Here is a 27,077-nt window from a genome sequence, read left to right as displayed (position 1 = left end):
CCACTTCTTGGCCTTTGGTTGCCATCAGTGGCAACCACTTTTTAACATGAAGAAATAAGGACAGCAAACAGCTAAATGTGTTCCCCAAAATAGATAAATGTTAATTATTTGTTGTATTAAGAGCAGTGGCGAGCCGTGACTTTTATACCTAGGCCCTCTGACCCCCACCCCTTCCCTCGAGTTATTACGTCACAGCGTATACTTCAGCGGAATATCAAAACAACGGCCCGTGGGTGCAAAATGCATCAATGAAAGCGACCCTCTACCACACAAAACACCTGTAAATAACCCTATTTGTGTTCTTTGAAATTGAAAAGGATATTGCATTGTGTTTGTTAATTTCGTTGCAGTTGTATGTCTTAAGTGTAATTTGGCATGCTTTTATTTTGAAGGCATGTTAACGCTGTTGACAGGAAGTTGTTGTTGCTATGGAAACAGTTTCACAGCGGGCGGAACTTGTCATAAAGTCCGCGATAATAACACCCACCCATTTAGAAGGAAGATATGATTGGTCAATTGTACTGTCATTTGACATTACTCTCTCGTTTAGTTACTATAGCTGGGCCCTCTGTGAATTCATAACTGGACCGCCTGGACGTCCAACAGCTCCTCTCTTCACAGTAACTCGCAGAGACGAGCTTCTTTCATTTAACCCTTCACATTCCAACAGAAACTGAATAGGCAGATTCGAAGGATTTATTTCTTTGGGAATGTTATTTTAAATACAATTAAATCAAGTTATTTTGGTAAAACTAATTAAAAATATAACTAAAAAAATATATATTAAAAAATATATAATTATTTTTAAATATTATTTTGTAGAATATCTTAGGCGCTCACAGAGGGCCTAGAGGGGCCTGAAGGCTCGCCACTGATTAAGAGTGATATTGAATTATTGTTGTGACCAGTCGGAACCTGATACTTAAGTTGCACGTGCATTGGGAGAGACAGCAAGCGCATTTCGTGGCATCTGCGGGCAGTGGCAAGTACTTCCGGCATCTGCCACGGAGGCCGCTACTCCGTGGTATCTGTGGCAAGTATATGCCACAACTTGCCGTGGCAAGTATATGCCACAACCATGGCACAACTTGCCGTGGAAAGTATATGCCACAACTTATATATGCCACGACTTGCCGTGGTAAGTATGTGCCACAACTTGCCGTGGCAAGTAAATGCCACAAGTTAAGAGTTAAGAGAAGGTTTACGGTAGCTGCCACTCGCCTTCCGTGGCAAATGCTGATATTTAAACCCGTATTTATCGCGTAAAATGTCGCTGTTTTGGCATGACTTTATCGGACTGATCTGTACACAAGACTGATGATCTGTTACTGATGGTCCGATCGTATTTTTCAAAAAGATTAAATATTATATGTTCTATAGATTTTACTTGGAGAACGTGGTTTGTTGAAATAAATAAACGTGCTATTTTTATGATAATACTCAAGATATATTATTAGTAAGTTGACATAAAGATCTAACATTGTTGACCAGAGGTGGGAAATAGGCTAACTTGTATACTCAAGTACTGTACTTGTGATTTAGAAATAGCCTAGTTGTACTTTAGTTGAGTATGTAAATGGTATGTTACGTAGTAGGCTACTTACCCCACTACAATTCAGAGGTAAATTGTGTAATTGTAGCCTACTCCCCTACATTTATTTAATACGCTACCTTTAGTTACTTACTACAGATTCTGATTAATGATGATACATATAATCAAGTCTTAAATCAGACTTTATAGTTACTCCTGGAGTAAATTCACAAGATACCCTACTACAGTATACAAAGTCATTAAAACTAGCTGCACCTTTACCAGCTTTGAGAACACTTTCATGATCAATCATTAAAATGAAAACATGTATTATGCACTTTAAGTATATTGTTATGCTAATCACTTTTGCGCTTTTACTTGAGTAACATTCTAATGCACGACTTTTACTTGTAACAGAGTATTCCAACATTTAGGTTGGCTACTTCTACTTTTACTTCACACTAGAACCGCCAGGGGTCGCTGTATAGCCTACCTATAACCACCAACGTGTCAAATGAACGAATGCATTGATTTTCAAGGTACAATGTTATTTTATTTATCATACTAGAACACAATGAGTGTTGTCACTAATCGCCGTGGCATGTGCCTTGGCATTTGTGGCATCTCCCACAAGTATATGCCACAGATGCCACAACTTGCCGTGGCAAGTATATGCCACAACTTGCCGTGGCAAGTAAATGCCACAGATGCCACAACTTGCCGTGGCAAGTATATGCCACAACTTGCCGTGGCATTTGCGCATGCTGAACGGGAGTTGCCACAAGATGCCAGAGTTAAGAGAAGTTTTACAGTAGCTGCCACTCGCCTTCCGTGGCAAATGCTGATATTTAAACTCCTATTTATCGTGTAAAATGTTGCTGTTTAGGCATGACTTTATTGGACTGATCTGTACACAGGACTGATGTGCGATCTCTATTTTTCAAAAAGATAATAAATGATCATTTATATTCAATTTTACTTGGAATAGCCTACGTGGTTTGCTAAAATAAACAAACGTGCTATATCTATGATAGTAGGCTAAACATAGGCCTATATTGTAATAAAAAAAAGAAATATTGGCAAGTGAGCGTTGCAACGCAAGCCCTTGGCAATTGTCGCTTCTTGAGGGGAGTTTCCACTGCTTGCTACGATAACCAGGTGTATTCTTACGAGTAAAGACAAATAATTAAAAAATAAATATCTGTATTGACACAGCAACGTGTACAATGGTGTTATTAGACTTGGCTACAGACTTAGGGCAGCACCATGATAATGATAAATACTTAAATAAACATGAAGAATGTTCTCTTAAGCATGATACTCCAAGCAATCCTCATTTAACCGTATAAAGTTGATTTAATATGTTGAGGAAAGAGGGTTACAATGTAATATAATCACACCCTTGTTAAAACTTTTTTTGTGCATCAGTAAAAAGGTTATATGTCATGCATGCAAATATCAAATCATTGTGTTGCTAATTAACATAAACAGATTTTGATATGATACATTGTATTTACTTTATTTATCTAAAATGTTGAAATCTTTGCATTACAGCAGTGATAAGGGATAGGAAACATAAAATAATAATAATAAAAAGAAACAGGAAATAATTTACACATTATTAGTAGATATTTATATACAGAGTATCTAAAGAATAAACAATATAGCCTACTGAATATGTAAGAATACACTATAATAAACCATCTTACTAAAACCAATAGAAACATATATTTGTCTTTCTTAACCCTTTCATGCATGAATTATGAAAGCCTCACTCAGGATTTTTTTACCAGGTGTTTTTATTGCTCTTGGGGCATGAAAAACAAGATTTTAACTTTAGTTTATTTTTATCTAGTTTTTTCAAATTTAGAACATTTAAAAATACATTTAAAAAAAGAATTTTAAGGATGATGTTTTATAATAATATATCTTGAGTATTATCATAAAAATAGCACGTTTATTTATTTTAACAAACCACGTTCTCCAAGTAAAATCTATGGAACATATAATGTTTAATCTTTTTGAAAAATAGAGATCGGACCATCAGTAACAGATCATCAGTCTTGTGTACAGATCAGTCCGATAAAGTCATGCCAAAACAGCGACATTTTACGCGATAAATACGGGTTTAAATATCAGCATTTGCCACGGAAGGCGAGTGGCAGCTACCGTAAACCTTCTCTTAACTCTTAACTTGTGGCATTTACTTGCCACGGCAAGTTGTGGCATATACTTGCCACGGCAAGTTGTGGCATATATAAGTTGTGGCATATACTTGCCACGGCAAGTTGTGGCATGGTTGTGGCATATACTTGCCACGGCAAGTTGTGGCATCTGTGGCATATACTTGCCACAGATACCACATCTCTGGCATATGCTTGCCACAGATACCATGGAGTAGCGGCCTCTGTGGCAGATGCCGGAAGTACTTGCCACTGCCTGCAGATGCCACGAAATGAGCCAGGCCCTACTGTGCATTGGTGTGATTACGGAGCCAGAAAGCGATGCACGTTTACTCTCGTGCGCGGTGCGCCGTGTGTTTGTTTTACAAAAAATGGCAAATTAAGTTGTTTGACTGTAGGGTAAAGAGTTCGGCCAACCCATCAACATCTCAAACGAATGTTCAAAGTGATTCAACTGATAAAGCGCAAGATGAACCCGAACGAAAAGCAAAGAGGAAATGTGTAAAGTCTTGGGAGGCTAAATATATATGTACATTCTGCTACGTTGTGCATTCACTTCCGGTAAAAGTTTCTTCAAAATAAGAGTCCCGATCTTATTACTACCAAAATAAAAGTGCAAAACGAAACTTGACCATAGGAAAATATTGGCATAGAAATATAAATCACTTCTATAAAAAGGTAACACATTTTAAATAATTAATATCTAATTCTTGTCTGAATGCTTTTCATTTATTTAACATTAGAAATGTATTAGTCTGGCCAATCCAAGACTTCAATGCTGAAGGGCCAATGGATATATGGTGGGGGTCAGCACAAAGGTCAAGTGAACCCACATTTGAAAGGGAGACAACGGATGACGAAACTAGTGACTTGCTCAATTCATGTTTGAGGGATCTGTGAAGAACATGACAACAGCTGCACTACTGGTATTTAGTATACCAGCAATTGAGTGTGGACAAGTTTACTACCACTTTAGTTTCAAATAATTGTGTTAATTACTTATTGTAAAGCATTTGAACATTCTTTTGTCACATTTTCATTATTAAGTTGATGTATAACTGTATAGTATCTTAATTATTTAAAATATAAGGTGACTAAAAATGGCAACCGTATTTTCAGTTTTGGAAACCAAAAGCTGATGCCTGGTTGCCAGCCTGGCAACCACTTTTAAAAGTTAGCGTTGAGCCCTGAGCTTGGCTCAACTGCACTTTTATGTGTCGTTTAAATGGTAAATGGACTGTACTTATATAGCGCTTTATCCAGTCTTTACGACCCCATGTCATCATTCACACCTCATTAATACAGAGCAGTGCCACTTGCTGTAGGAGGCTAACATTCATACACATTCATACACCATGCCATCGGGAGCAACTCAGGGTTACATCAACATGTTGACTGCTTGGGCTGGTATCAAACCCACAGACTTCTGGTTGAAAGACAACAGCATAACCTCGCAGCCAGTTGCCCCTTTAAATGGGGTGCTTTACTTTACATGAAAATAACCTTTTAGGTACTACTTTTACAAGAACTACTCTGACATTAGAGAACCGTTTTGATTGGCAGTGTGAATTTGGGTTACGTCAAATACAAACTTGTAAAGGAAACTTGTTACTTACCAAATCTGCTACAATGACTTCAATCTGGCCCTGCACCATCTGCACGTCTTTGGTGGGACCCTCCAGGGTGATCTTATCTTCTCCCTCAGTGAACTCAATGTGCACCTGAAATCAAAATACATGGGAAAGTAAGATTTAAAAAATGAATATATAGTATCATTTAAAATGCTTTAGTTAGTTAATGTATAGTAAACATTTGGGATGTAACGATACCAAACACTCACGGTACGATAATATCGCGATAACAAGTCCACGGTACGGTATTTATCGCGATATTGAATAATAAAGGGGAGAAAAAAAAATCATACATTTTTATTTTTCAATAAAACATTTTTTTATTCGGAAAATGTTTCTTTATTACATAATAAATCTGATTTTTACAGCCTTTTTGTAGGATAGCAGTATTTTAAAGTGTCAAAAACAAAGTGACAGTAACAGACTGGAACAAGAAAACCAGTGTTTTTGTACCTACTGGTACTACCCAACAAAGTAAGCATTTTCTTTATGCCACTGCATCTCACAAATAAACAAGGACATTTAATAATCAGACCCTGCAATAAAATAAATCAAGTTTCACTTTAGTTTTTCAAGTAACTCAACTCAAACTCACTAGTCACTCACTCAGCATCATCAGACAGGTTTTTAGGAATATGAGAATGTCCACATTTCCAGGTATTTATAAGCTGGGGTGTTTGGGCATTTACAATATCCCCTGCTCTGGAAACAACTCTCTCGCTTGGTACTGATGTTGCTGGGACACCAGTGGTCGCGTTAACCGAATATTTTATTTAACAATGACGGAAAAATCTGAAAGCAGTCTGTCATTTTGACAGATTAGAACAAACTCGGAACAGCGCCAACGTTTCCCCGCAGCGAGGCTCTGGTGTTATGCATGCCCTCAAAAAGGAAATGATATAGTTCCCAAACCGTACTTTGCCGTACAGATCAATACATGTCTGGGAGGTTTTGCTTCACGCTGTGCGCGTCCCGCGAGGTGCATGCACACACGGCATAACACCGCCCCCCCCCCCCCCGTTGACAGTTCACGAGAGTGCTCTATCGTGAACTGTTCAGACCCGACGGGTAATAAGGGATTATGACGGATATTTTACGATCCTGTCTGTCAAAATGACGGACAGCGAAAAAGTCTAACGCCAGGCTTATTGACATGGCGAGATATAACTATATGGTTGGTACTTGTCAATGTCTCTAGGTGTGTAAATGTAGCCCTGTAAATACGATGTCCTTTTGTGTTATCTGTTGTTTTATTTTCATGTTGTAACCTACTTGCTGCCATGTTGGACAGGTCTCTCTTGAAAAAGAGATCGATGATCTCAATGGGACCACCTGGTTAAATAAAGGTTTAAAAAAAAAAAGTGTTTAAAAAAAAAAAAAAGTATAATTTTTTTTTTTTTTTTAAATCGCGGTAGATTTTGTCAGTCTCACGACGGTGTTGGGAAATGTATTTACCGCGATACCGCGATATTCGGTATATCGTTACATCTCTAGTAAACATACCTTGGGCATTTGTTGGGTAATCTTGGCCAAGTTCTGCCCCTTCTTGCCAATAATAAAACGATGAAGCCAAGAAGGAGCTGTGACCGAGGAAATAGTGTAGCTGTTCGCCTGCAAAAGGAAGTGTGTTCTTTAAGTTAGACCTAATTTCTTCAATGATTACAGCATCAAACTTAATCAGAACATGAAAACATTCCACACCTTGGCATAAACTTCAGTGAGGGCCTGACCCAGGCGGTCGGGCTCCCCACGGAGGATGACAGTTTCTGAGCTGCTGTCGGACGGTGGGATCTCCACTGACACACCAGTCTTCTCCAGGATCTCCTGCAGGGTATTTCCCTTGGGACCGATCACATACTTGTGCTGAGACTTCTTCACTTCCACTGCGATGGTGGTGGAATTCTTCTTCTGCAATAAAAAAAAAAAGAGTAGAGTTGATCAGGGACTTCTGCATCATACAATCTTAAGATGCCACATACCAGTTTGATTTAGAACTAAAAACAACAAATGTTGTCAAATGAAACTCTAGCTGCTTATAGCTAAATACAAATTTAAGTCATTTCAGTTTTGTTAAGATATAATATACAACTACCTAAAAAAAAGGAGACCGAATGAATTTCCATCAAAAATCATGACATTGAACCACAGAAACTGAAAAAAGAAAATAACTTGGAGATGTAGCGTTGGCTACACATTTAAATATTGTAGTTAGTATATCAAATGCTATGCAACTAAGCCATTCAGCTCAGGTCTATGTAAACCAGCTAGAAGGGAGAAAGTATGCATTCTGTGAGTATATGTTAGGGGTGCAACAACTAATCGACTTAATCGATTAAAATCGATTAAAATCGATGACCAAATTAGTTGCCAACTAATTCAGTCGTCATCACGTGTGTTTTACGCGCAGTTAAGCTCCAACCTTATCGGTCTTTTTATCGTACTGGAGACATTTATAAACATATGTCATATGTATTATTGCTACATAAACATTATATCATAGTCTTCGTGTCGCCAACTCCGTTTCTAATATGCAATAGGACTACAAAATGCGTCTGATGTATTTTCGATCTTTCCAATCCAGACGAGATCTCTCTCTCTTTCCCCCGCCTGTGTGCGAGGGGGCGGGGCAGTTTACACACACACACACGGCTGCTACATGCATGCTACACACACACGGCTGCTACATGCATGCTACACAAACATGACGGAGATGGAGGAGAAAAGCGCTCCAAGGCGTGGTTACACTTTACCCATCTTGAGGTGTACAATGCTCGTTGCAAAAAGTGCAATAAGAGTTTAGCATGTGAGGGCGGTAACACAAGCATTTTGGCGAAACATTTAGCAAAAGTGCACCACATTCAGACGGAGAAATGCACCGGGTTCGACTGTCTTTCTAGTAGCTCTGTAGCCCCATCCACGACCAACTTTTCCATGTCAGGTATGTAATGTATGCTAGCAGCAACACACGGAGTTAACTCAATTATACAAACATGAGGTAACTGAGTTATTTATTTTGTTAAAGTTTCAGCTATTCTGTTCACAGTTCTGTCATCACATTATTTAATACGATTTGTTAAAACATTGTTTCTTTTTATGTGAAATATTATTTATTTAATTTAAATAAAAAGCAATGTTAATTTTGTTCACAATTTGTTTAGTTAATTTACCTTCTTTCTTTTTTAAAGAACCGTTAAGAGTATCGTTAAAGGACCGGATCGATAAGCAGTGTACAGTTAAAACCTTAACGATCCGAATAATCGTTTCATTAATCGATAGATTATTCGATTATCAAGTTAGTCGTTTGTTGCAGCCCTAGTATATGTAACAACAAACTAGACATGAGTCTTTAAAAAAAGTACTGTAAAACATATAAATAGGTTTTCTTAAAAACTGTCATATCTAAAATAAAGACTAGATTAAAAAAATTATTTCAACCTTAGTATTACAAAAGGTTTACTTGTAATCGTTTAGTTTTTGGCTTACCTTTTCTTCATAAATCTTCTTGATCATAGTCACAGCAAGGGCCACCTGCTCTTTCTCCCCAGTGATGACAATCTCCGTCTTGTTGACGCTGGGAGGGGGGACATTAACACGGGCTCCGGTCTCCTGCATCATCTCTCCTACCTGCTTGTTGTAGGGACCGGTGATGAATGGGTGGTACACCTTGTCAATGTTCACTCTCTCCACAGCACGCTTGTCCTGTAAGAGTAAAAGGGGCAGGGGGAAACGATTAATATTTCTCCTAAAAGCTGCGATATCTGGAACACATGTCAGTGGAGACACATTACCTGCTCGGCAGAGATTAATAGGATCTCATGCTTTGCCTTCTCCAGGCCCTCCTTGGTACCAGAGATCTTGATCTGGTTACTGGGGTCGTCGGGTCGTGGGATCTGGATTTTGGTGGCAGTTTTGAGCTCGAGCTCTTGAAGCTTCTCCCCATTTTTGCCGATGACAAAACGATGGTGCTCCTTGGGGATGGCAACAGTAGCCGAGGCCTGTTAGGGTTAGAATATACAGTTGGCATCATTTCTTTAACTATTAACACCATTTTCTGTCATAAACAACAAAAAGACGGATCTCTTGACCTGAGTCTGCAGTCGGGACACAATCTCCTTGCGGGCCTTCATCACGGCATCCAGTTTTCCGGAAACCATGATGGAGAGGCCCTGATCTTTAGCCAAGGAGAGTTCCAGGTGGGCTCCGGTCTTATGCATGATGTCAACACAGACCTTCGCTTGGTCTCCTTCCCCAAACTGGTTGAGGTCCTTGTACTTGCGCTCCTCTAGCGGCACATGGAAAACCTAGTGGTGGTAAAACAAAAAAGGTCAATGTGATGAACAGATTTTACATAACAAATGAGACCTGTTGGCAATGAAAAAAATGTGTTGTAAATGCTTTAGCTGCAAACTACGGAGGTGGATTAGGGCCAGGGATTTGAAAAAAAAGTCAGAATTCTGAGATTAAAGTCAGAACGTTTTTTTTTTCAAATCCTCCCAAAAAAATAAATCATGTGGCCCTAATCCTCTTCCGTAGCAGGCATCCCTTAGCTGATAACAAAGAAAAACTCAGAACACTGTACGTGTGACACTTTAAAAAAAAGTTATAGCCTTTATTTACACCAGACTTAAAAAAATTCTGTCAAATAGTAATATGGATTCTTAGTTTTAATATGCAATATTACACTGCACTTAACTGCTTCTTTGCCATCTGGTTAGATGCTAAAGCTGAATCTACAGGTGCATCTCAAACAATTACTATAACATAGAACCTTTTTTCTGTAATTTATTTCAGAAAATGAAACATTTGTAGGAGCCAATTAACACTGTGGGTATAAAGGTAGGAACCTATGTTTGTGGTTAGAGGTTCGGCCAGAAGGCCACACACTGACCACACACTGAGAACACACACCGTGGGTGTTTCTCAGGCTGCATCTCAGGTCGATTAAATGGAATCCTTGCGTCCCTCACTTGCGTCGTTTCCCTGTGACTAGTCCCTCCCACCAGGGAAGCATCGAGACGCAATGAAACCACGAGAAGCAGGGAAATTAGTTTTAAGAGCAATGGGACGTCCTTTCCTCCGGAGCGTCACGTGAAGCGACGTCCGTTTGTGATGACGCCGCACAGCTGTTCGTCTGACAGCAGCTCTGTCCCCGTTATTTTCAAAAACACACCTGCCACACATTTACTGACACAAACATTTGTATCATCTGTTGTAGACCCCAATAAATAAAATCAAATAAGAACTCATTCTCAAAAAAGATAAACGCCATTCTTAAAATGTATAAACGAACAATAGTTTGATTAATATTGATTAGAGTGCACAATAGAAATAAAATAATTGAGAGAAGAAAAATATATATATTATCTATCAAAATTCAGTTAGATTAACATACATTGGATTGCACACTTTGTTTGTTTGTGTGGATATGTAGCACATTAAGATTTTAATAGCACTTAATGACTGACTGAATGGAAATGACAGTAAATGAAAATATAAAACGAAAAAAGCGATCATGAAAATGTTTCCAATAAATGAATAAAATGTGACGACTTTGTTGTTCAGATATATCACATATTTGTAACTAAATTATACATTAATTTAAACAAAACACAGTATAGACCAGTGGGTCTCAAAGTGGGGGATGCGCCCCCCCTGGGGGGCGCCGAGGCATGCCAGGGGGGGCGCTAGAGACCAGGAGGAAAAATGGTTATTAAAAAAATTAATTAAAAAAAGTGAAAAATTATTGATTCGAAAATAATATGATACAGTACTATTACGTCTGGGTCTCTGTGTTTCATTAAAGCTCGGCTGTGTGTGTGTGTGTGTGTGTGTGTGTGTGGAAGGAGCCATTTTGTGTGTGTGCGCGCGCGAGAGAGCGTACCGGTACCAGAGATTGTTGTTGTTAGCTTCTGGTGCTAGCAAGCTACGCTAACAGATATAAGGAGTTTTCTCAACAACAAAGTGGAGGAGAGTCCTCTCCTTTCAGACTGAGAGGCTCAGTGAACTAAAGGACTCAGTGTTATTTCAGTGGGTCTCAAATGTTTTGGTCACCATTAATGTAAACAATTATTTCCGAGGCACACGTTTATATGATCATTATAAAAAAATAAGAGAATAAATGAAAAACGGGTATGAAATACTATATGACAGTAAAACAAGAATAACGTTTAAAAGGGTGATTTGTAAAATATCCATAAAGAAAAAGTAAATCTGTTTACAGTTCTGTTTCAAATGGGTTTTGAGAGGTATCCATAGATTTATTCATGTTGCTCTCAAAGTGCACCAGATTGATGCTTTTAACTTCAATATTTAAAGCTTGCCCCCGGACCCCCCTAGAGGATGTAAGGTCCACAGACCACCTATAAAAATAGCACTTTACCCCTGCTTACACCTATATGCCGTGAGCTGATTATCGAGCCTTCATTGTAACAGTCGAGGGTACACTGTGTATTTGCGTGAGGAGTGTTGCAGTAGAAAATTCCACTGTAGCGCCCGGTACATAAATGGGAAACCCTAAATGTTTGAGCACCCTCTATGAAACGTCAAGCTACCCCACAGCACCCCCAAAATAAATCTCTGGCGCCGCCACTGAGCCTGACTTGTGTTGGGGGGGCCCGACTTTTCTTTTTCTCCAAAGGGGGGGCCTGATAGAAAACGTTTGAGAACCACTGGTATAGACTGAGGAGTGACTCTCGTGAGTTTCATGTATTTTCTTCACTCCGCTGGGAAACTGGTCTCATGTCAAGAAGGATCAGATGTGTGTCAGGTGTGAGTCATATGAGAGGCCCGGCCTTACATTTTCCGCCACAGATTTGGGGAAATTGGTCCGTGCACAAAGCATTGTGGGGATTTTAAGACCTCGAAATGTCTCGCTACGAAGTACGCCGGGCAGGGACGTGCACAGACATTTGATAGGGCTATTGCTCTAAACTGGAAAAAGGGCCTCCCCCCCGAAAAAAAACATAAGCCCTTTTGAAAATTGTAACTTGTTTTTAATGTGAAAGAAACCAAACGATTATTCACTAAATTGAACAATAATTCACATCTCATAGCAAAATAAGCTAAGGCGACTACTTGCATTCAGTGGCTTGATTTTAAAAATGTTTTGCGGTCCATATCTCATTAAAATATCTAATGTTAGTAACTATTAAAGACAAAATGGGGACAATTCTGTTCTAATGTAGTCTGACCATTGTAACTGCTGTGCAGTCCAGACATACTGATAAAATAGGGTCTCTAACTAATTACCTTAATAAACTCACTAATTAATGAAACCAGTTCAATACACATTATTCTTATCGTTATTTATGAGCGCAGTAACGGTAAGGTATGTAATTACTTATATATTTAGTATTCCATAACTTAACAGATGGTCAAACTAAAGTGGCACTGACATGGCAGAAATCCTACAATGAAGCGGGACATTGAACTTTTCACCCGTGAGAGAGCGATCAAGAAAAGAGAGCGAGCGGCCCCGTTGAGGGAGTTTACCGATGAAAAGACACAGAAAGACAGAAGCTCAATAACAAGTTGGCTATATTTAGTTTTTTTGTTGTTGTAAATAACCAACGGTATCAAGAGGAAGTAAAGTCCCCTGGTTTTTCCCTTATACCCTAACTGCCATGAGACAATTCAAAATCAAGTTTCCAAAATCCAACCCTGAGGTGGTCTTAACACACCGGCAGATGACAGCGCTGACAAAGTTTGTTTCCCGCAGCGAGACGCTACAATACTAATTGTGGGCTCATCATGTTGATTCAGCCACAACAGAAAAACAAAAACAAACTCTCGCTCTCTCCATTCAAAAATACTTGGATCAATCTGTCTATCACCTTCTATCATGGGCCACTTCTGATTGATTAACAATGGCTGGTACATGTGGAGCACTGCACTTCTGATTGGTGTGGATGACTGACACACAAGAAGAACATTTTTTTTTTTTTTTTTTTTTAAAATGTAAAAATAAAAAAAAAGTTTTTAAAAAATCGTAGGCTTTGCGATTTATAATCGCATAATTTTGAATCGCGATTTCGATTTAAAATCGGTTAATTGTTCAGCCCTAAATGACGGTGCATCTGTTTGGGGCCGTCTCTTCGCCCAGTTGCGCTAGCTATGTGCTAAGGAAAACTGCTGACGACAACGAGTCAAGTTCATAATAAATACAAGTTGAATGTACTCAAATTAAACAATTACTTCCCAGTCTATTAAAGCATTGGTAGCACACCAACACAGCTGGTTTCAATTATTGCTGCTGGAGTGAGGGCATGTACACACTGTGCTCCCTGCCCATTACAGTTCTCCGCTTGGACAAATCTTGATTTTGGTGACCTTATAATTCCAAGCATAGCAGGGAGCATCAGAGGTTTAATCCAACAGATTTCACCTGTATGGCGCATTCAAATGTAGCCTTTTTACACAAAGAGGGATACATCTATCACAGACAGTTTAAGCAACTTCTCCACCAACAGGGACTTAATATTACTCATAGTTTGCCATATTAAGACTTTTGTAGGTTAAGAACAATAATTATTACGCAACTTTACAGCTATTATTCACAAGGTATAGAACAGGGGTTTTCAAAGTGTGGGTAGGTGAGCCTCCCCTCAGAGAACATAACAGCCACGCCCCCCTCCCCTCCATTATTATGGCTGTTATTATTATTATTATTATTATTATTATTGTTGCTATAATGCAGGGGTATTCAATTGCATTTCAAAGAGGTACGGTAAGAGAAAATGTAATTAAATGCTCTTTTTTCGCTGTCTACCTTCCGCCATTTGAAATTACTCCGACTGTTTCTCTCCTCTTGTCGTGTCTCTGTGTGTGTTTGAATCTATCGTGCTGACTGCACCGATTTGATTGGCTGAGTAGCGTCACCTCCTTAAAACATTAACTTTTTAAAACCTTTTTATTTGTATGTTTTAAACATATTGTATAAAACTCCCCCACTCCTTGGACTATTCCTTGCACCCCCCTAGAATAAGCCCGAATGGTCTCTACCATATTGCATCAGTAACGTGCACTTGTTATTATAACAAGATCGCAAGGACACTGGTAGCGATCGGAAAATTGAGTGTTGTTCAGTTTGTGTGTTGTGGAACATACGTGTCCGTGCATGAAAATATACCACACACCCAATTACAATTGCATGTTCAATTCACTACCCTGGAAGTTAATACAGTTGTTAAAGTTGGAACAGCCTGTGGACAGCCGTTCTTCCTTGCATGTCAGTCGCCGAGACCTTCTTACAGAGGACGGGCACATCTAGCTGCAGCACGACCCGTATATTTCCGCACGTGTTCGCAAGACATATTTTTTTTAACATTTTCTACATGGTGGATAAATCCTTATATGCTCCCGGTAGCGTCAACTTTGCCTCCTTATTACACTCGCCCCTACTTTAGTGTGAACAATGAGTCTGCGTCTTTGATGCACAGAGGAATAAACGCAGATCATACTCTGGCTGCAGCCTTGACCGGTACTTGCTTTTGATCAAAGTCAATGCGGAAAACCTGCACTCACACAGGTAGGTGGAGGTGAAGGGAATGAGCACTTTTACAGCCTTTTTGGCGAGGTGGGGGAACTCGTTCTCCACAGACAGCCACAAGTGGGAAAGTGTCACTTTACTCGTCTTTTTCTCGTTCTTTTGTGTCTCACGCTGCGCCTCCCCTGAAGCTCTCTGGCGCCCCCCAGGGGAGGCGCGCCTCACACTTTGAAAACCGCTGGTATAGAGTATACATTTTTCGAAAAAGAAACTTGGATACACTCATAAAAGGCTTTACAGTGTGATCCTTGAATATTCAGCGCCTGGGGTATATTTTATAACTTTCAAAGAAAATCTCAGAAAATATTGTGCAAGTGGCCTTCACCGTTTACTGACCACATCTGCTATGATGAGGAAGATCTAATTTTACAAAGTGAAGCAAAGAGGTTCCTTTTTTTGTAACTGTATGACTTTTATTTTTTATAATTCTTTATAGATTTTAGGCAGCATACTGACCCTGTTTCCACAAAATACATATCTAATTCAACATGTTGCATGTCCTTAAAAAGAAATTGTGAAATGCATTCCAGTTAATGTAGAAGTAGTACCAACTGAGAAAGTGGAATAAATATCAGTAAACTAGGAAAGGCATTTCCTGCTGAAAATGCGTGCGAATGCTGTAAGCTGCGCAAATTTGATGCTGAACTTTGCTGAAAATGCAGAGAAAGCTGAATATTTGAATAGCTGACTGTATAAACAAGTGACTTTAAGCAATGATGTTTAAAAGATGTGCAATAATGTAAGTATAGTTGATACATCTCCACTAAGTATGTGTTATCCTGCAATAACTAGCTGATAAATTGTAGTAAGGTATAAAGATATTAACATGATGACTGTTGGAATGGAACCTGCAACCTTATAATTGAGAGACCAATGCAGTAACACGGAGCCACAGTCACACCTGGTACTAGGCAGTGTGGCTGGCTCTTTTAAAGGGTACATGAACAGTGGGCTCTTGAATGTGTAGTAAGAAAATAAAATCGCTGGGAAAAGCAGCAAAATATTTGAACTGCATGTTTTTGAACTACAACCATATGTCCCCAATAATCTGGAAGATATGTGGAAAACGTTAAAGTGTGTATGAGATTTCCATCAGATAGTATAGAATAGGCTTTAGACAGTCTGTTAAACTCCAGTCAGCGTGTCTGTGTCTGAGCACCTAATCATAACACCTGTGTCTGTGTCCAGAGATCAAAGGTTTCCATGGAGATGTGATCAGTGAGAGGAGAGGGTTTCATGTGAAAAGTTGTTGTCACATCCTTGTCCTCAGACATTTTTTTAAAGTTCTATACTTAAAGGTGGGGTAGGTATGTTTGAGAAACCGGCTCGTGATACACTTTGTTATATTCCATGGAATGCTCTTAAAATCCCGATAGCAATGAATATCTGAAGTGCTTTGACAAAAGAAATCCATAAAAAAATGTCATCTGTGGAAGCCGTAGTACTGTAAAAAGGACGACCAATCATTTTTAGCCGGCCCGGCTAAAATAACTGGATGGCCTACCTACCTGCCTGTCAGCCTTCCATCTGTGCACAAACTTATCTCGTGCCCTCATTGGTCATGTGCGCGTTCGTGTGTGCTGGAGGGGGGGCTCTGTAAGGAAGTGGAAAATGTGTTCCTGCTGTGTATTTTCTAATTCTAGCGCACTCGAGCTGGTTTCTCCAAAATTACCTACCCCACCTTTAAATGTTTTTATTTTTCAACCAAAGAGATGTTTTCCTACATTTTCATCAACAAATTATGTCACAGGAGTGTAGGGTTTGGGACTTATGGCAAGTTTAAAAAAAGAATGGCGAGTTTCAAGCTCTCCTCCACTCTGTTTTGAGATCAAAGCACATAGCTGAATGTCTTGTGACTGTTTTAAAGTTGGAACGAAGTCTCTAGCTGAAAGTATGTGGAAGGAGTAGCATTTGGCGCACGGTGTAGGTACAAGAAGATTTGAAGGTTCCTCCCATTGGGTTACATTGTAAAAATAAAAGTTTGAATAGCTGAATATTATAAAAAGTATAAATGTCCAAAACAAGATTAGTCATAGCAGTCATGTCCTGAAGGAGCTGAACATTTTAATATTTTAAGGATTTCTGTAGCTGAAAGTATGCTGAAGTGGTTAAACGGCAAACATTGGTTGAAATAAGTTGAAGAATAAAGATTTGAAGAACAATAGTGGAATGCTGTTGGACAGCATTCGCACTAATTATAAAAACACACAAAAACCAGACAACCTTTAAAGTCAATGTGTGAGTGACTCGTAAAGTGTTCTACCTGGGTGATAACAGAGGACTTGAGTGGACGGATCTTAGATGTCCAGGCGTTGGCAGTTTCCTGGGTCCCCTCAGGTGAGGCCGCCTTCTCAGGCAGAGGTGGGAAAGCATCCTTGTAGGTAGGAAGTGCATCCTCTTCCTCTACAGCGCCGGGTCCTGCCCCAGCAGCTGTTCAAAAGACAAAACCAGATGAGTGAAATTATGGCTTTTCATTTTGCAGATGAAGCTGAATCATAACAAAATCAAAGTACTCACCACCACCCTGCTCTGGCAGAAGCCCACTGCGGTGCTCATTAAAGCTTTCCTGCGTAAGTACAGCGACTGAGCTCATGGTCAAAATCCCACGTTTACAGAGAGTCCGAGTGTGCCACTGTAAGGAAAGGTAATATTAAAAACAGGTGTAGCAGGAGGCTTTATAACAAAAACTTATATGCTCAATTAGCATATCAATACGAGTGATGGTGTGTGGATTTCTGTTTAAGAAAACATTTTTGTAAACGGATATTTAAAAAAAAATGTTTGTATATTTGGGTGATTATATACACTGAATGACTTATTACTAAGCCTTTATGAGCCATGTGAAATGTACAATGCATTTGTCCTGTCTTTTTAAAGTTGGTCTTTACTTAAAGTGCATAACTATTTCTTTTCTACGGGCTTTAGAGAAACTTGGATTTCTTTAGGAGTGGCACTACTGACTTTTTCCAACTTGAAATTATTGTTGCTAGTTTCAACATACCGTTTTGCACTTGAATAGGTTTAACATTATATTTTGTGCTGAATTACAAAATGTAATACGAAACTTGATTTGATATTTAGGAGGCAAATACGGAGCCCCTAAAAGGGACCTTAAAAAAAAAAAAAGTCGGGATAACGGGTTAGTATCTTGTGCGCACGAGAAAGTACAACTACAAGTGGAGCACACAGGAGACAACCTTTTCATTGCAGACTGTTATGTTTAGGTGGGGAAATGACAGTGCATAAACTATTTGAGATACATTTCGAACTCAGACTTAATTTTAAGGACATTTCGACCAGGGGTGTAGAGCTATTTGTTTAAGCACCGGACAAGCAAAACAGGAGAGTCTCTTAAACCAGTCTTCTTTGATCTATGAGTCCGTGACTAGGCTACCTGCTGCCCGCAGCTGTTTTAAAGGGAAACAAACACTCAGAACACACACACAGAGCCAGTGGCAGACTGGCCATCAGGGCGTTCGGGACGAATCCCGATGGGCCGGTACCGAAGTGGGCCGGTCGGGCACACTCGGCCCACTCCTATCGGGCCACTAGGTCAACTGTTTCCACGCAGTGAGGCCTTGGTGACCGGACATTTCCTTCATAAAACTAATAAAAAGGGGGAGTAATCGGGCAGTTCGGTGTGTGTCAGAGTTCCCATTAGCCGGTAATTACCGGACTATGACCGGTAAAATATGCTGAAGACCGGCAAATCTAAATCTCTCCGGTCAAAGTGACCGGTCAAAATAATTTCCCCTTAGCGCAATACCGCATCAGTTGTGCAACTTGCGCCACTTATGTGACAGACAAAATAGTATGTGACAGACAAGAATAGTCAATTCTAATGTCTAACACGTAATGTGGAGAAAGAGATGTCCTGTATGGGTTGATTGTGCGTTGATCTGTTGGTAATGCCTCGTGGTTCCGGTGGGCATGTAAACAAATGCATAATGCTGCGCTATACTTTGCGGCCTCACCCGGTTGCATAGCGACGCTTATTGTTTAGGTGTCTTTTAATAAGCAGGTAGTCCCATCATTAGCTAGAACTAGCTGGATTTGATCAATATGGACATAAACGCGAGTAAAGTCTAATCTGACGGGAGAGAGAGAGATCAGCTGCTGCTGACGAGCCGACACGCATGCAGCTCTGCATGATCACCTGCAGCGGTGAGCGGAACAAAACACACTTCAGGTTAGAATATCACACGTAGCTATTTTAATGACCTCCCAAACTGCCTAATCTAGTTATAGATATGTTTAGTTTTACTGTCGGGTCACTCATTACTGATCCGCGAGCTGCATGATACTGACGAGCTGTCAGGAGAGGGAGAGAGCGCTCCGTTTATTATTCCCGTGTTATTGTAAGTTACTGTACACTTTTGAATAGTTAATCTACTATAATTAGTTTGTTTAATATCTAATCATATCAATTTGTTTTAAAGCTCAATAAATAAGAAGAGCTTTGACCGGCACTTTTCAAATTTTGTCCGGAAGATTTCAACTTTAACGGACATGTTGACCAGCGAAAAAATATTCTAACGGGAACTCTGGTGTGTGTGTGTGTGTGTGTGTGTGTGTGTGTGTGTGTGTGTGTGTGTGTGTGTGTGTGTATGTATGTATGTATGTATGTATGTATGTATGTATGTGTGTGTGTGTGTGTGTGTGTGTGTGTGTGTGTGTGTGTGTGTGTGTGTGAGGTTAAAACGTAACAGCCTGCGGTCACTCTTTAGCTGTTCGGATGATGGTAAACACAGGTGGGTGGTGCGTAGAAGCTCTTGGAGCGCTGGTGCTGCTCTTCTCTGAGTTGCATGTCCCGCTGTCTCCTGGAGTGACCACACACCCCTGGCCGAAATGTCCTTAAAATGAAGTCCGAGTACGAAATATATCTCAAATAATGTATGCACTGTCATTTCCCCACGTAAACATAACAGTCTGCAAAGAGACGGTTGTCTCCTGTGCGTTCCACTTCCTCCTTGGCGCAACGGTAACTTTCTCAAAAAAATAAAAATAAAGTCGGGATAACGGGTTAGTTTCTTGTGCACACGAGATACTAACCCGTTATTCCGACTTTCTTTTTTTCTCTGTTTTTTTTTCCATGTGCCTTTAGGGACTCCGTAGGAAAACAATAAACAGGTGTATGAATATTTGGTGTCAGTCATACTTATACATTAACTTCACATCTAATAATTGGTCAACAATTCAGCATTCTTCTTATTTGTATTGTTCTAATGCAAATAAGGCAACAAAAACAGGTTTTAAGATAAGATGGACCTTATCTAATACCACTGGGGAAAATAAGGAGTTTAAAAGCAGCAACAAAGTACGAGTGAAAAACAGGACAGTACATATTCACACAAGGTAAACATTTTTAAATTAAAGTAATTGTACAGCAACTGTTCAAACAAGATATCACAACAAGGTCAAATGTTGATCATTTGAATGAACATATTTAAATATATCAGTTCTAATTGTTAAATATATTTACATGCAAGTGTGACATAATGTGTGTTATAATCACTGATTGGATTTAACAGGATATGTAACAAAGGATATGATGCTCCTTATTCAATCAAGAAATTAAGTTTTGCATACATTCCTTTTCTGATGATGGTTGAAACTAGATAAACAAGACCCCTATTTGAATATTGGACCGCATCTTCTGAAGTGTCACATGTACAGGCTTAGCACGCTATACAAGCTTATCATAGTTGGACTTTGGGTTTCCACCATTATCTAAATCTACCTTCATCAAAAGAAGCCTCTCAAAGAATAATGACACTTCTTGTTACATTACCATGTCAGCATTGTGTTAATGTAGGCTGAGACTGAGTAAAGAGATTAGGCCTTAGCACCACAAAGAAAACAGTGGTGTGGGCAGGGCCACAGCTGCAGTACATTCTGTCTTTCCAGAAGAAACCAGTTTATCTTCCCTTAGACGCTCTTTTACCAGGGCTATTCTGAGGAGTGTAACCTAGTGAGCAGGTTCCGGGGTTAAGAGGATTTTTGCCCACTGACCCCTCTGTACGTCCACGTGGGATAGGATTAAAGGAAAAATCCACCGACAGAATACTCAAACGTCATGTCTCTGGACTTTGAACATGAATAACTCTTTCCAATAAAGAAAGCATGAAGCCAATTTAATCAATGTTTTAAAAGACCATACAGCCGTTTTGATTTCTGTCTTATATAAGTTGTTAACGCATATTTTTCTCTGCAAATAATAAAAAGTAAACAAAGTAGTGCTGTGACTAAAGCTTGATTGCACTTCACTGTCAATGTCTAAACGTAATACTTTATCAGGAGTTACAGTCTGTTTTTCTGTCTGGCAGAGAAACTTAAATTCTGGCCAACAAGAGCAAAAGAATGTGAATTGTTTTTCAGGGTGGATCTTGCCCCGAAGCATGCCTGAAACTCATCTGAAAGCAGGGAAGAGACTCCCAGATGTCACAGATTACTTGTTGATATCAGACGCTTTTTCCCATAGACTAGGCAATTAAAGAAAATTCACTTTGAGCCTCAACATGGTAGTAGTCAGTATAGCAGGCACTTTCCCCCTCCCCATTTTACACCACCCTCTCACTGGCCTCTTCTTTGGCAGGCTTCATAAATGTAAGGCTGTTCTGCACTGCTTGAGGGCCATGTTGCCAACCTTAAGTGCGTGAATATCCTTCATCTGAATTTAAACCGAAACATTAAATAAGTATGTTATTATTGTGAAATATAAAAAACGACTTGTATCAATTACTTTAGCTTTAGAGGTAGACGTACAAGCAAGTTCTCATTTTTGTGGCAAGAGAAAGTGCAAAACACTTCAAAGACATGCATGATGGTGGAAAGACACCAACATCAATACAGTCCGTTACATATTCAAATTATTTGAATATGTAAACAACTATTCATTTATTTTTATATTCCTCCAGAATAACCCATAATATAGCACAACATAAAACCATGTATTTTTATTTTGCTGCCTGCTTTGACTGGGATAGGGATGAATAGGGATTTTACTTTCTTTTTTATAAATGTTCAATAGATACAAAGTATAAATGTTGTCTTTTTCAAATCTTGGCTACCTTTCTCAGCTTGCTTTGGAGATCTAACGCTCCCTGATGGCAAAAATTAAAATGCGAACACGTGAACTACAAGTGCTGACTGCCTTCTCCACATGTACAGGATTGACTGGCGCAACATGTCCGTAAGCAAACAAACATCTTTGGAAAGTGCTGAAGCTTTCGACTCCAACATCATAAGTACAAGTCAGAACTACAGAGCACATTTTCAAGCTGTGGGTGCTGTGGACAGAATCCCATTTAAGGCAAACTGTAGGCTGCTAATTGCTTAAAGTAGTATTATTATCAATGCTTACAATGCTAAAGGTTGGAAAAACTCACCAGCTAAATGGTCAGTTACCAGTTAATCCGTCCTGTAAAGATGCACTTTCCCGTCAGCCTGCCAGCTTTTGCCTTAAAAAAACCACAAAGAAAAAAGGATCAGCTTTAAACACATAACCAGGATGATATTTTCGCTTCAAAGAAAGAAAAAAAGAATATATCAGGGGCCTTACTTCAAAGCCTTTGCACAGATCCACCGCTGCAGGCTTATCGGTGCACGAAAACAAAAAATAATATTTAAAGGTCCCATGTCATGCTTTTCCGGTTATTACCCGTCCCCTTGTGTGTTATGAAGGTTTTTCTGCATGTAAACGGTCTGCAGAGTCACAAACCCTCAAAGTACACCCTGTAGCGAGTAAAACTCACAGAAAGGACCTAACACAGAAAAGACCTGTCTATGCTGCCCCAGAACGCCGGACATTTATCTGTTTCCATTGTTTTCTTCCTGGGTACAGTGACGTGCCCATACCCAAATGGACCCATTGGTCAATCCGGGGAGCTCCTCACACACACACACTCTCAGCGGCGAAATTGTGAAGCGCTGGGGGGGGGGGGGGGGGGGTGCTAGTGTAGCGGCGCAGCGGCGAAACTGTGGCGCGCTTATACTGTAGGTGCACCGCGTTTGGGGGTCCGGGGGGGGTGCGGGTGCTAGTGGAGCTGGGGGTGCTGCAGCCCCTTCAGCAACCCCCCCTTCCCGCGTTCATTCGCGATGTCTCGCAGCAACCAGGAAATGAACCCAGCTCACACTGTCCGCTCCTCGCAGCAGCGAGCCGCACAACGTCCCGCCAACACGGCACCCAGACCTCACGCAGAATTCTCATCTGTTGTTTGTCCTTACTGGTGTCATTTTCTGGTTGCTAACGCCATTGTAACTCATAAACACTGATGTTCCGCTGTAACGGTGGTGGACTCATCAGAACAGAGTGGGCGAGCTGACTAATCAGAGCACACTGGGCTCACAGGGAGGAGGGGGGGGGGGGGGGGGGGGGGCAGGAGCTCCAACAAGCCGTGTAGGATAGAGAGTGAATACACATACTATACAGAGATGCTGTATGAGAAACCAATGTGAGTTTGGAACATTGAACAATGTAAATCTATTCTAGTAGACCTCAACAATGGAATTATGATCAGTGGAAATGGCCAAGACATGGGACCTTTAAAAATATCTGTATGATGTGTTTGTAATATTGCTTACGTGTATTAGCCCTTTCATCATGTAATCTTAAATAAAACTAATAATGTTTATATTCATTTTAACAGCTCAATCAGTAATTAAATAAAAACCATCCAATTCAACTTTATTCAGAGTGAGGAATAGAAGCAGCTGTTGCTAGGGTATAACTTATGTATATATTTAGATTGATAGTAGAGCTTAATTGGGAGATCAGTAGTAGGAATAATGCCATCTCATACAACTGAAACCATCCAGCAATTTAGAAGAATTCAGATAAAGTTGAAGCCAAGAAGTGCATTACTGAACTCCAGTAAAGTATAGGTGCCATTGGATCTCCCTCTCCTTGGAAAGCATCTGGCTGCTATAATTGGACACTTCACTGTCAAACTGGAGACCAGACCTGGCAATTAATGAAGCTGCTGTGGGATAACCAGGTAAATAGGCCATGAATGGCCATTCTCCACTGAAATGAAATAAACATGGGTTTAAAATTACAACTGAGTTGTGCACACGCTTCCATGTTTAGTTAAGGGTCCCTTTTTGTGCATAAACAATATCGCAAGTAGGCACAAAAGGTTGCAACTAACTAGCTCTTACTGATTTGGTGCACTAGTGATTGGCATAACGTATGGCCTGTTAACGTTATTAAAGCAACTACTTATGTGAAAACCACGAAAGCTTCTTTTTTTTAGAGCGGCAGTAAATGGTTAGACAGAGTAACCCTTAACTCCATGGCTTAAAAAGGACACGCGTGAATTACAACAGTGATTCAGAAGGCTGTTTTGCTTGAATTACTATGTCATTACTGCAGTTTTGCGTTTCAACTGTTGACATATAACGGCTCACCAGTTCCAAACTCATGAAGAACCCAATAGCACTTTAAAGCTATCAAACAACGTCTCTTAATAGAACATTGCTTTACATTATCGATCTTCCGAGGTCATTCATGTTAATGAGCTGCTCAAGTTAACGCTGACGTGCTCGTCTAGCTAGTTACATTTGCATTAACGTTAGCTGCAGTATGACAACCTTGGAGCCTCTCTAACGTTACACACAAATCCCAGATTAAGGATTTAAGTAGCTGGTTAGTGTGAGTGCTAGCCAAAACGATATCAAATTAACTAGCTGACAGTTGCCAGCGACACATCAGAGTGAACGCTAGCTGCCGTCATGTCGGCTAACGTTGAACAACCATAAATAATGGACTGAAATCGAGACAAAAGGGACAGTAATGTAACGCCAAATGTTTAGCGAAAGCGTGTGCCTGTTGGTTGAATTCAAATAATCAGTAACACAATCACTGTAGCATGGAATACTTGCTCCAAACCCCAAGCTAAAGCTAGTTAGCAAACTTGCTAAAAACTTTGACTGTGGTGTGTGCGCGACTGTGACACGTAGCTCCTCGGCTAACATGTAGCTTGGCTCACCAAAAGCCCTGCACACAACTTCAAGTTGTGCCTTAGCCAGCTATAATGACATTAGGCTATCGGTGGTTTGAAGATAAAACCATGAAATAAATCGGCCACACTCAAATCCTGGGCTCGTATCATTTTAATATAAATGAGCTAGCGTTAACACGGCCGTAAAAAGTACAAGTTGAACTGTAGCATTAGCTAGCGAGCTCCGGTTAGCTTACAGTCTGCTCTACTAGCTCGCTAAGTCCACGTAGGCATACAGCTGAGCAGGGAGAAATGACACGGAGTCAGGCCAGAACATACTGTAACGCTCCAGGTTTACCAACAAACTGGGTCTCCGACAAGTAGCAGTCGGCTATGTAGAAGACGCGTAGAGGTCATATATAAGGGCATTGCAGTCATATTCAGTAGAAAACTGTGAATTACTTACTTATTTGTATGTTCTCGTCTGCCCTGAAGGTGCAGAAGCTGAGATGAAATTCCACTGGCGAGAAGGTGGGATTGAAGCCTGACGGATATATACCAGAGCCGCCCACCAATCATATCCTCCAACGTCACGTCAAAGAGTCCGATTACAAAAAACTTCTTCTCGTTTCCGAGCCTCGCCGACTCTTGGACAACTTCTGCACTTTGATTAGATTACCTTTTAACATAGATTGCAAGATAACATGTGGTTAATGGTGTATTGCCAAATGTGGTCTAAATGAATCAGTGTTGGAAGTAGTATTCAAATATGAAAAACAAATGTGAAAAACAGAATACCGTATTGTTAGAATACACAGTATTTATCAATATTCATAATAATATTTATATATTCAACAAAAAATAGTAATAATATTTACATATTCAACCCAAATATTCATAATAATATTTATATATTCAACAAAAATATTCATAATGATATTTATATATTCAACAAAAATGTTCATATTAATAATAATAATAATAAATCATATGTGTCCAAAGGGAGCAGGAGGAAGCAAATGCTTATTAATTCCCACCCCTGCTTACTGCTGATTAATGATGATCCTTTATATCATTTCTGCAAGTTATTCCGACTTACATATTTACATTTATACGTACATTTACGTACATTTCTCTTCTACTGTATCTAAAGTATTTTTTATGCAAAATGACTCAATTAAAAGGATTTAGTTAGTTTAGTTGTCAAGTTAGAATTTTGTTTGTAAACAATTGTATATAGTGTTGGATTGATCCATATATATATATATATATATATATATTACTTCTATATACTATATTAATATATACTATATTATTATTAATGTATGAAATCTTGATGTGAAAATATGTAACTATCATTTACAGCTGTCAGATAAATGTAATATAGTAAAGTATTTTTCCCTCATATGTATCTACTACTTCTATGGAAGTATAATGTACCATCAAATTAAAGGGAAAAATCAACATTGTACTGAAGTAGATGTGGACCTTCTACATCCCACCTTAGTTAAAATCACATATAGACGAGAGTATTCATACACAAAAAAGGCAAGATGGCAAGTTTCAGCTTATAATTGATCACACATTTCATTATGGGATGATTTCAAAAGTATTTTCTGGCGTCAGTGGGTTGAAACACATAATGAGTCAAAAGACAAACATTCTCCACTGCAATCTATTTTAAGATTAGTAATCCAAGCTAATAATGTTGTTTTCTGTAAATCTAAGAAAGCCATGTGCAAATTCCAAACAATGTTATTTGAAGACAACCACATGTGTAGAAATACATGTATTTCCCCAACAGTTCAGAAAGGCTACATTCTCAGGTCCTTACTAAGAACAAACCTATTTTGTGAAAATGCTATTATGACATTATTGTTATTGTGTCCATTGCCAACAAAAGCGTTTTCTAAGTCACTTCTACAAAGGTGAATACATGGGCGGATTATTGAACAGGCCTACCAGGCACAGTCCCAGGAGTCCAAAGTGTCAGGGCCCCCTGGCCTTCCCCTGCAAAATGTCAGTCGAAGAGACACGTAGGTATTAACCAGGAAAGCATTCAAAATGACCACAAAGATAGATACAATTACTAAAAAGCAGACACAGAAAGACAACCAAGACACAGAATGCAGAGACACAAAGACATGGAAAAGGGAGATACTATGTGGTGAAAAACACTCTTGGTGTTTCCCACCTCACAACAGACTTTACTCTGTCCACCTATCTTGTGATGAACCCACAGCAGTG

At 39.6% G+C, this 27,077-nt stretch overlaps 1 protein-coding gene across 2 annotated transcripts in view; it reads right to left on the bottom strand.

Moving 5' to 3' along the window:
• The window catches only part of hdlbpa (high density lipoprotein binding protein a), a 40,605-nt gene extending 15,192 nt beyond the window's left edge, over positions 1–25,413 (bottom strand). The window contains exons 1-10 of one of the 2 annotated variants that reach the window (XM_079681797.1): positions 25,297–25,413; positions 22,278–22,349; positions 17,407–17,521; positions 17,153–17,319; positions 9,431–9,646; positions 9,134–9,340; positions 8,829–9,044; positions 7,047–7,253; positions 6,849–6,956; positions 5,331–5,435 (exon numbers count right to left, since the gene is read on the bottom strand). In XM_079681797.1, the coding sequence (XP_079537923.1) occupies positions 5,331–5,435; positions 6,849–6,956; positions 7,047–7,253; positions 8,829–9,044; positions 9,134–9,340; positions 9,431–9,646; positions 17,153–17,319; positions 17,407–17,482 (1,302 nt within the window). In that variant the 5' untranslated portion in view covers positions 17,483–17,521; positions 22,278–22,349; positions 25,297–25,413. The remainder of the gene's footprint in view (positions 1–5,330; positions 5,436–6,848; positions 6,957–7,046; positions 7,254–8,828; positions 9,045–9,133; positions 9,341–9,430; positions 9,647–17,152; positions 17,320–17,406; positions 17,522–22,277; positions 22,350–25,296) is intronic. The other variant, XM_079681796.1, reaches the window with a different exon arrangement.
• Positions 25,414–27,077: the final 1,664 nt, after the last annotated feature.

The sequence above is a fragment of the Notothenia rossii genome, assembly GCF_949606895.1.
Source record: "Notothenia rossii genome assembly, chromosome: 1".
Taxonomy (NCBI): Eukaryota; Metazoa; Chordata; class Actinopteri; order Perciformes; family Nototheniidae; genus Notothenia; species Notothenia rossii.
Note: the sequence above shows the minus strand (reverse complement) of the source record. Positions and strands in the feature narration are given on the sequence as shown.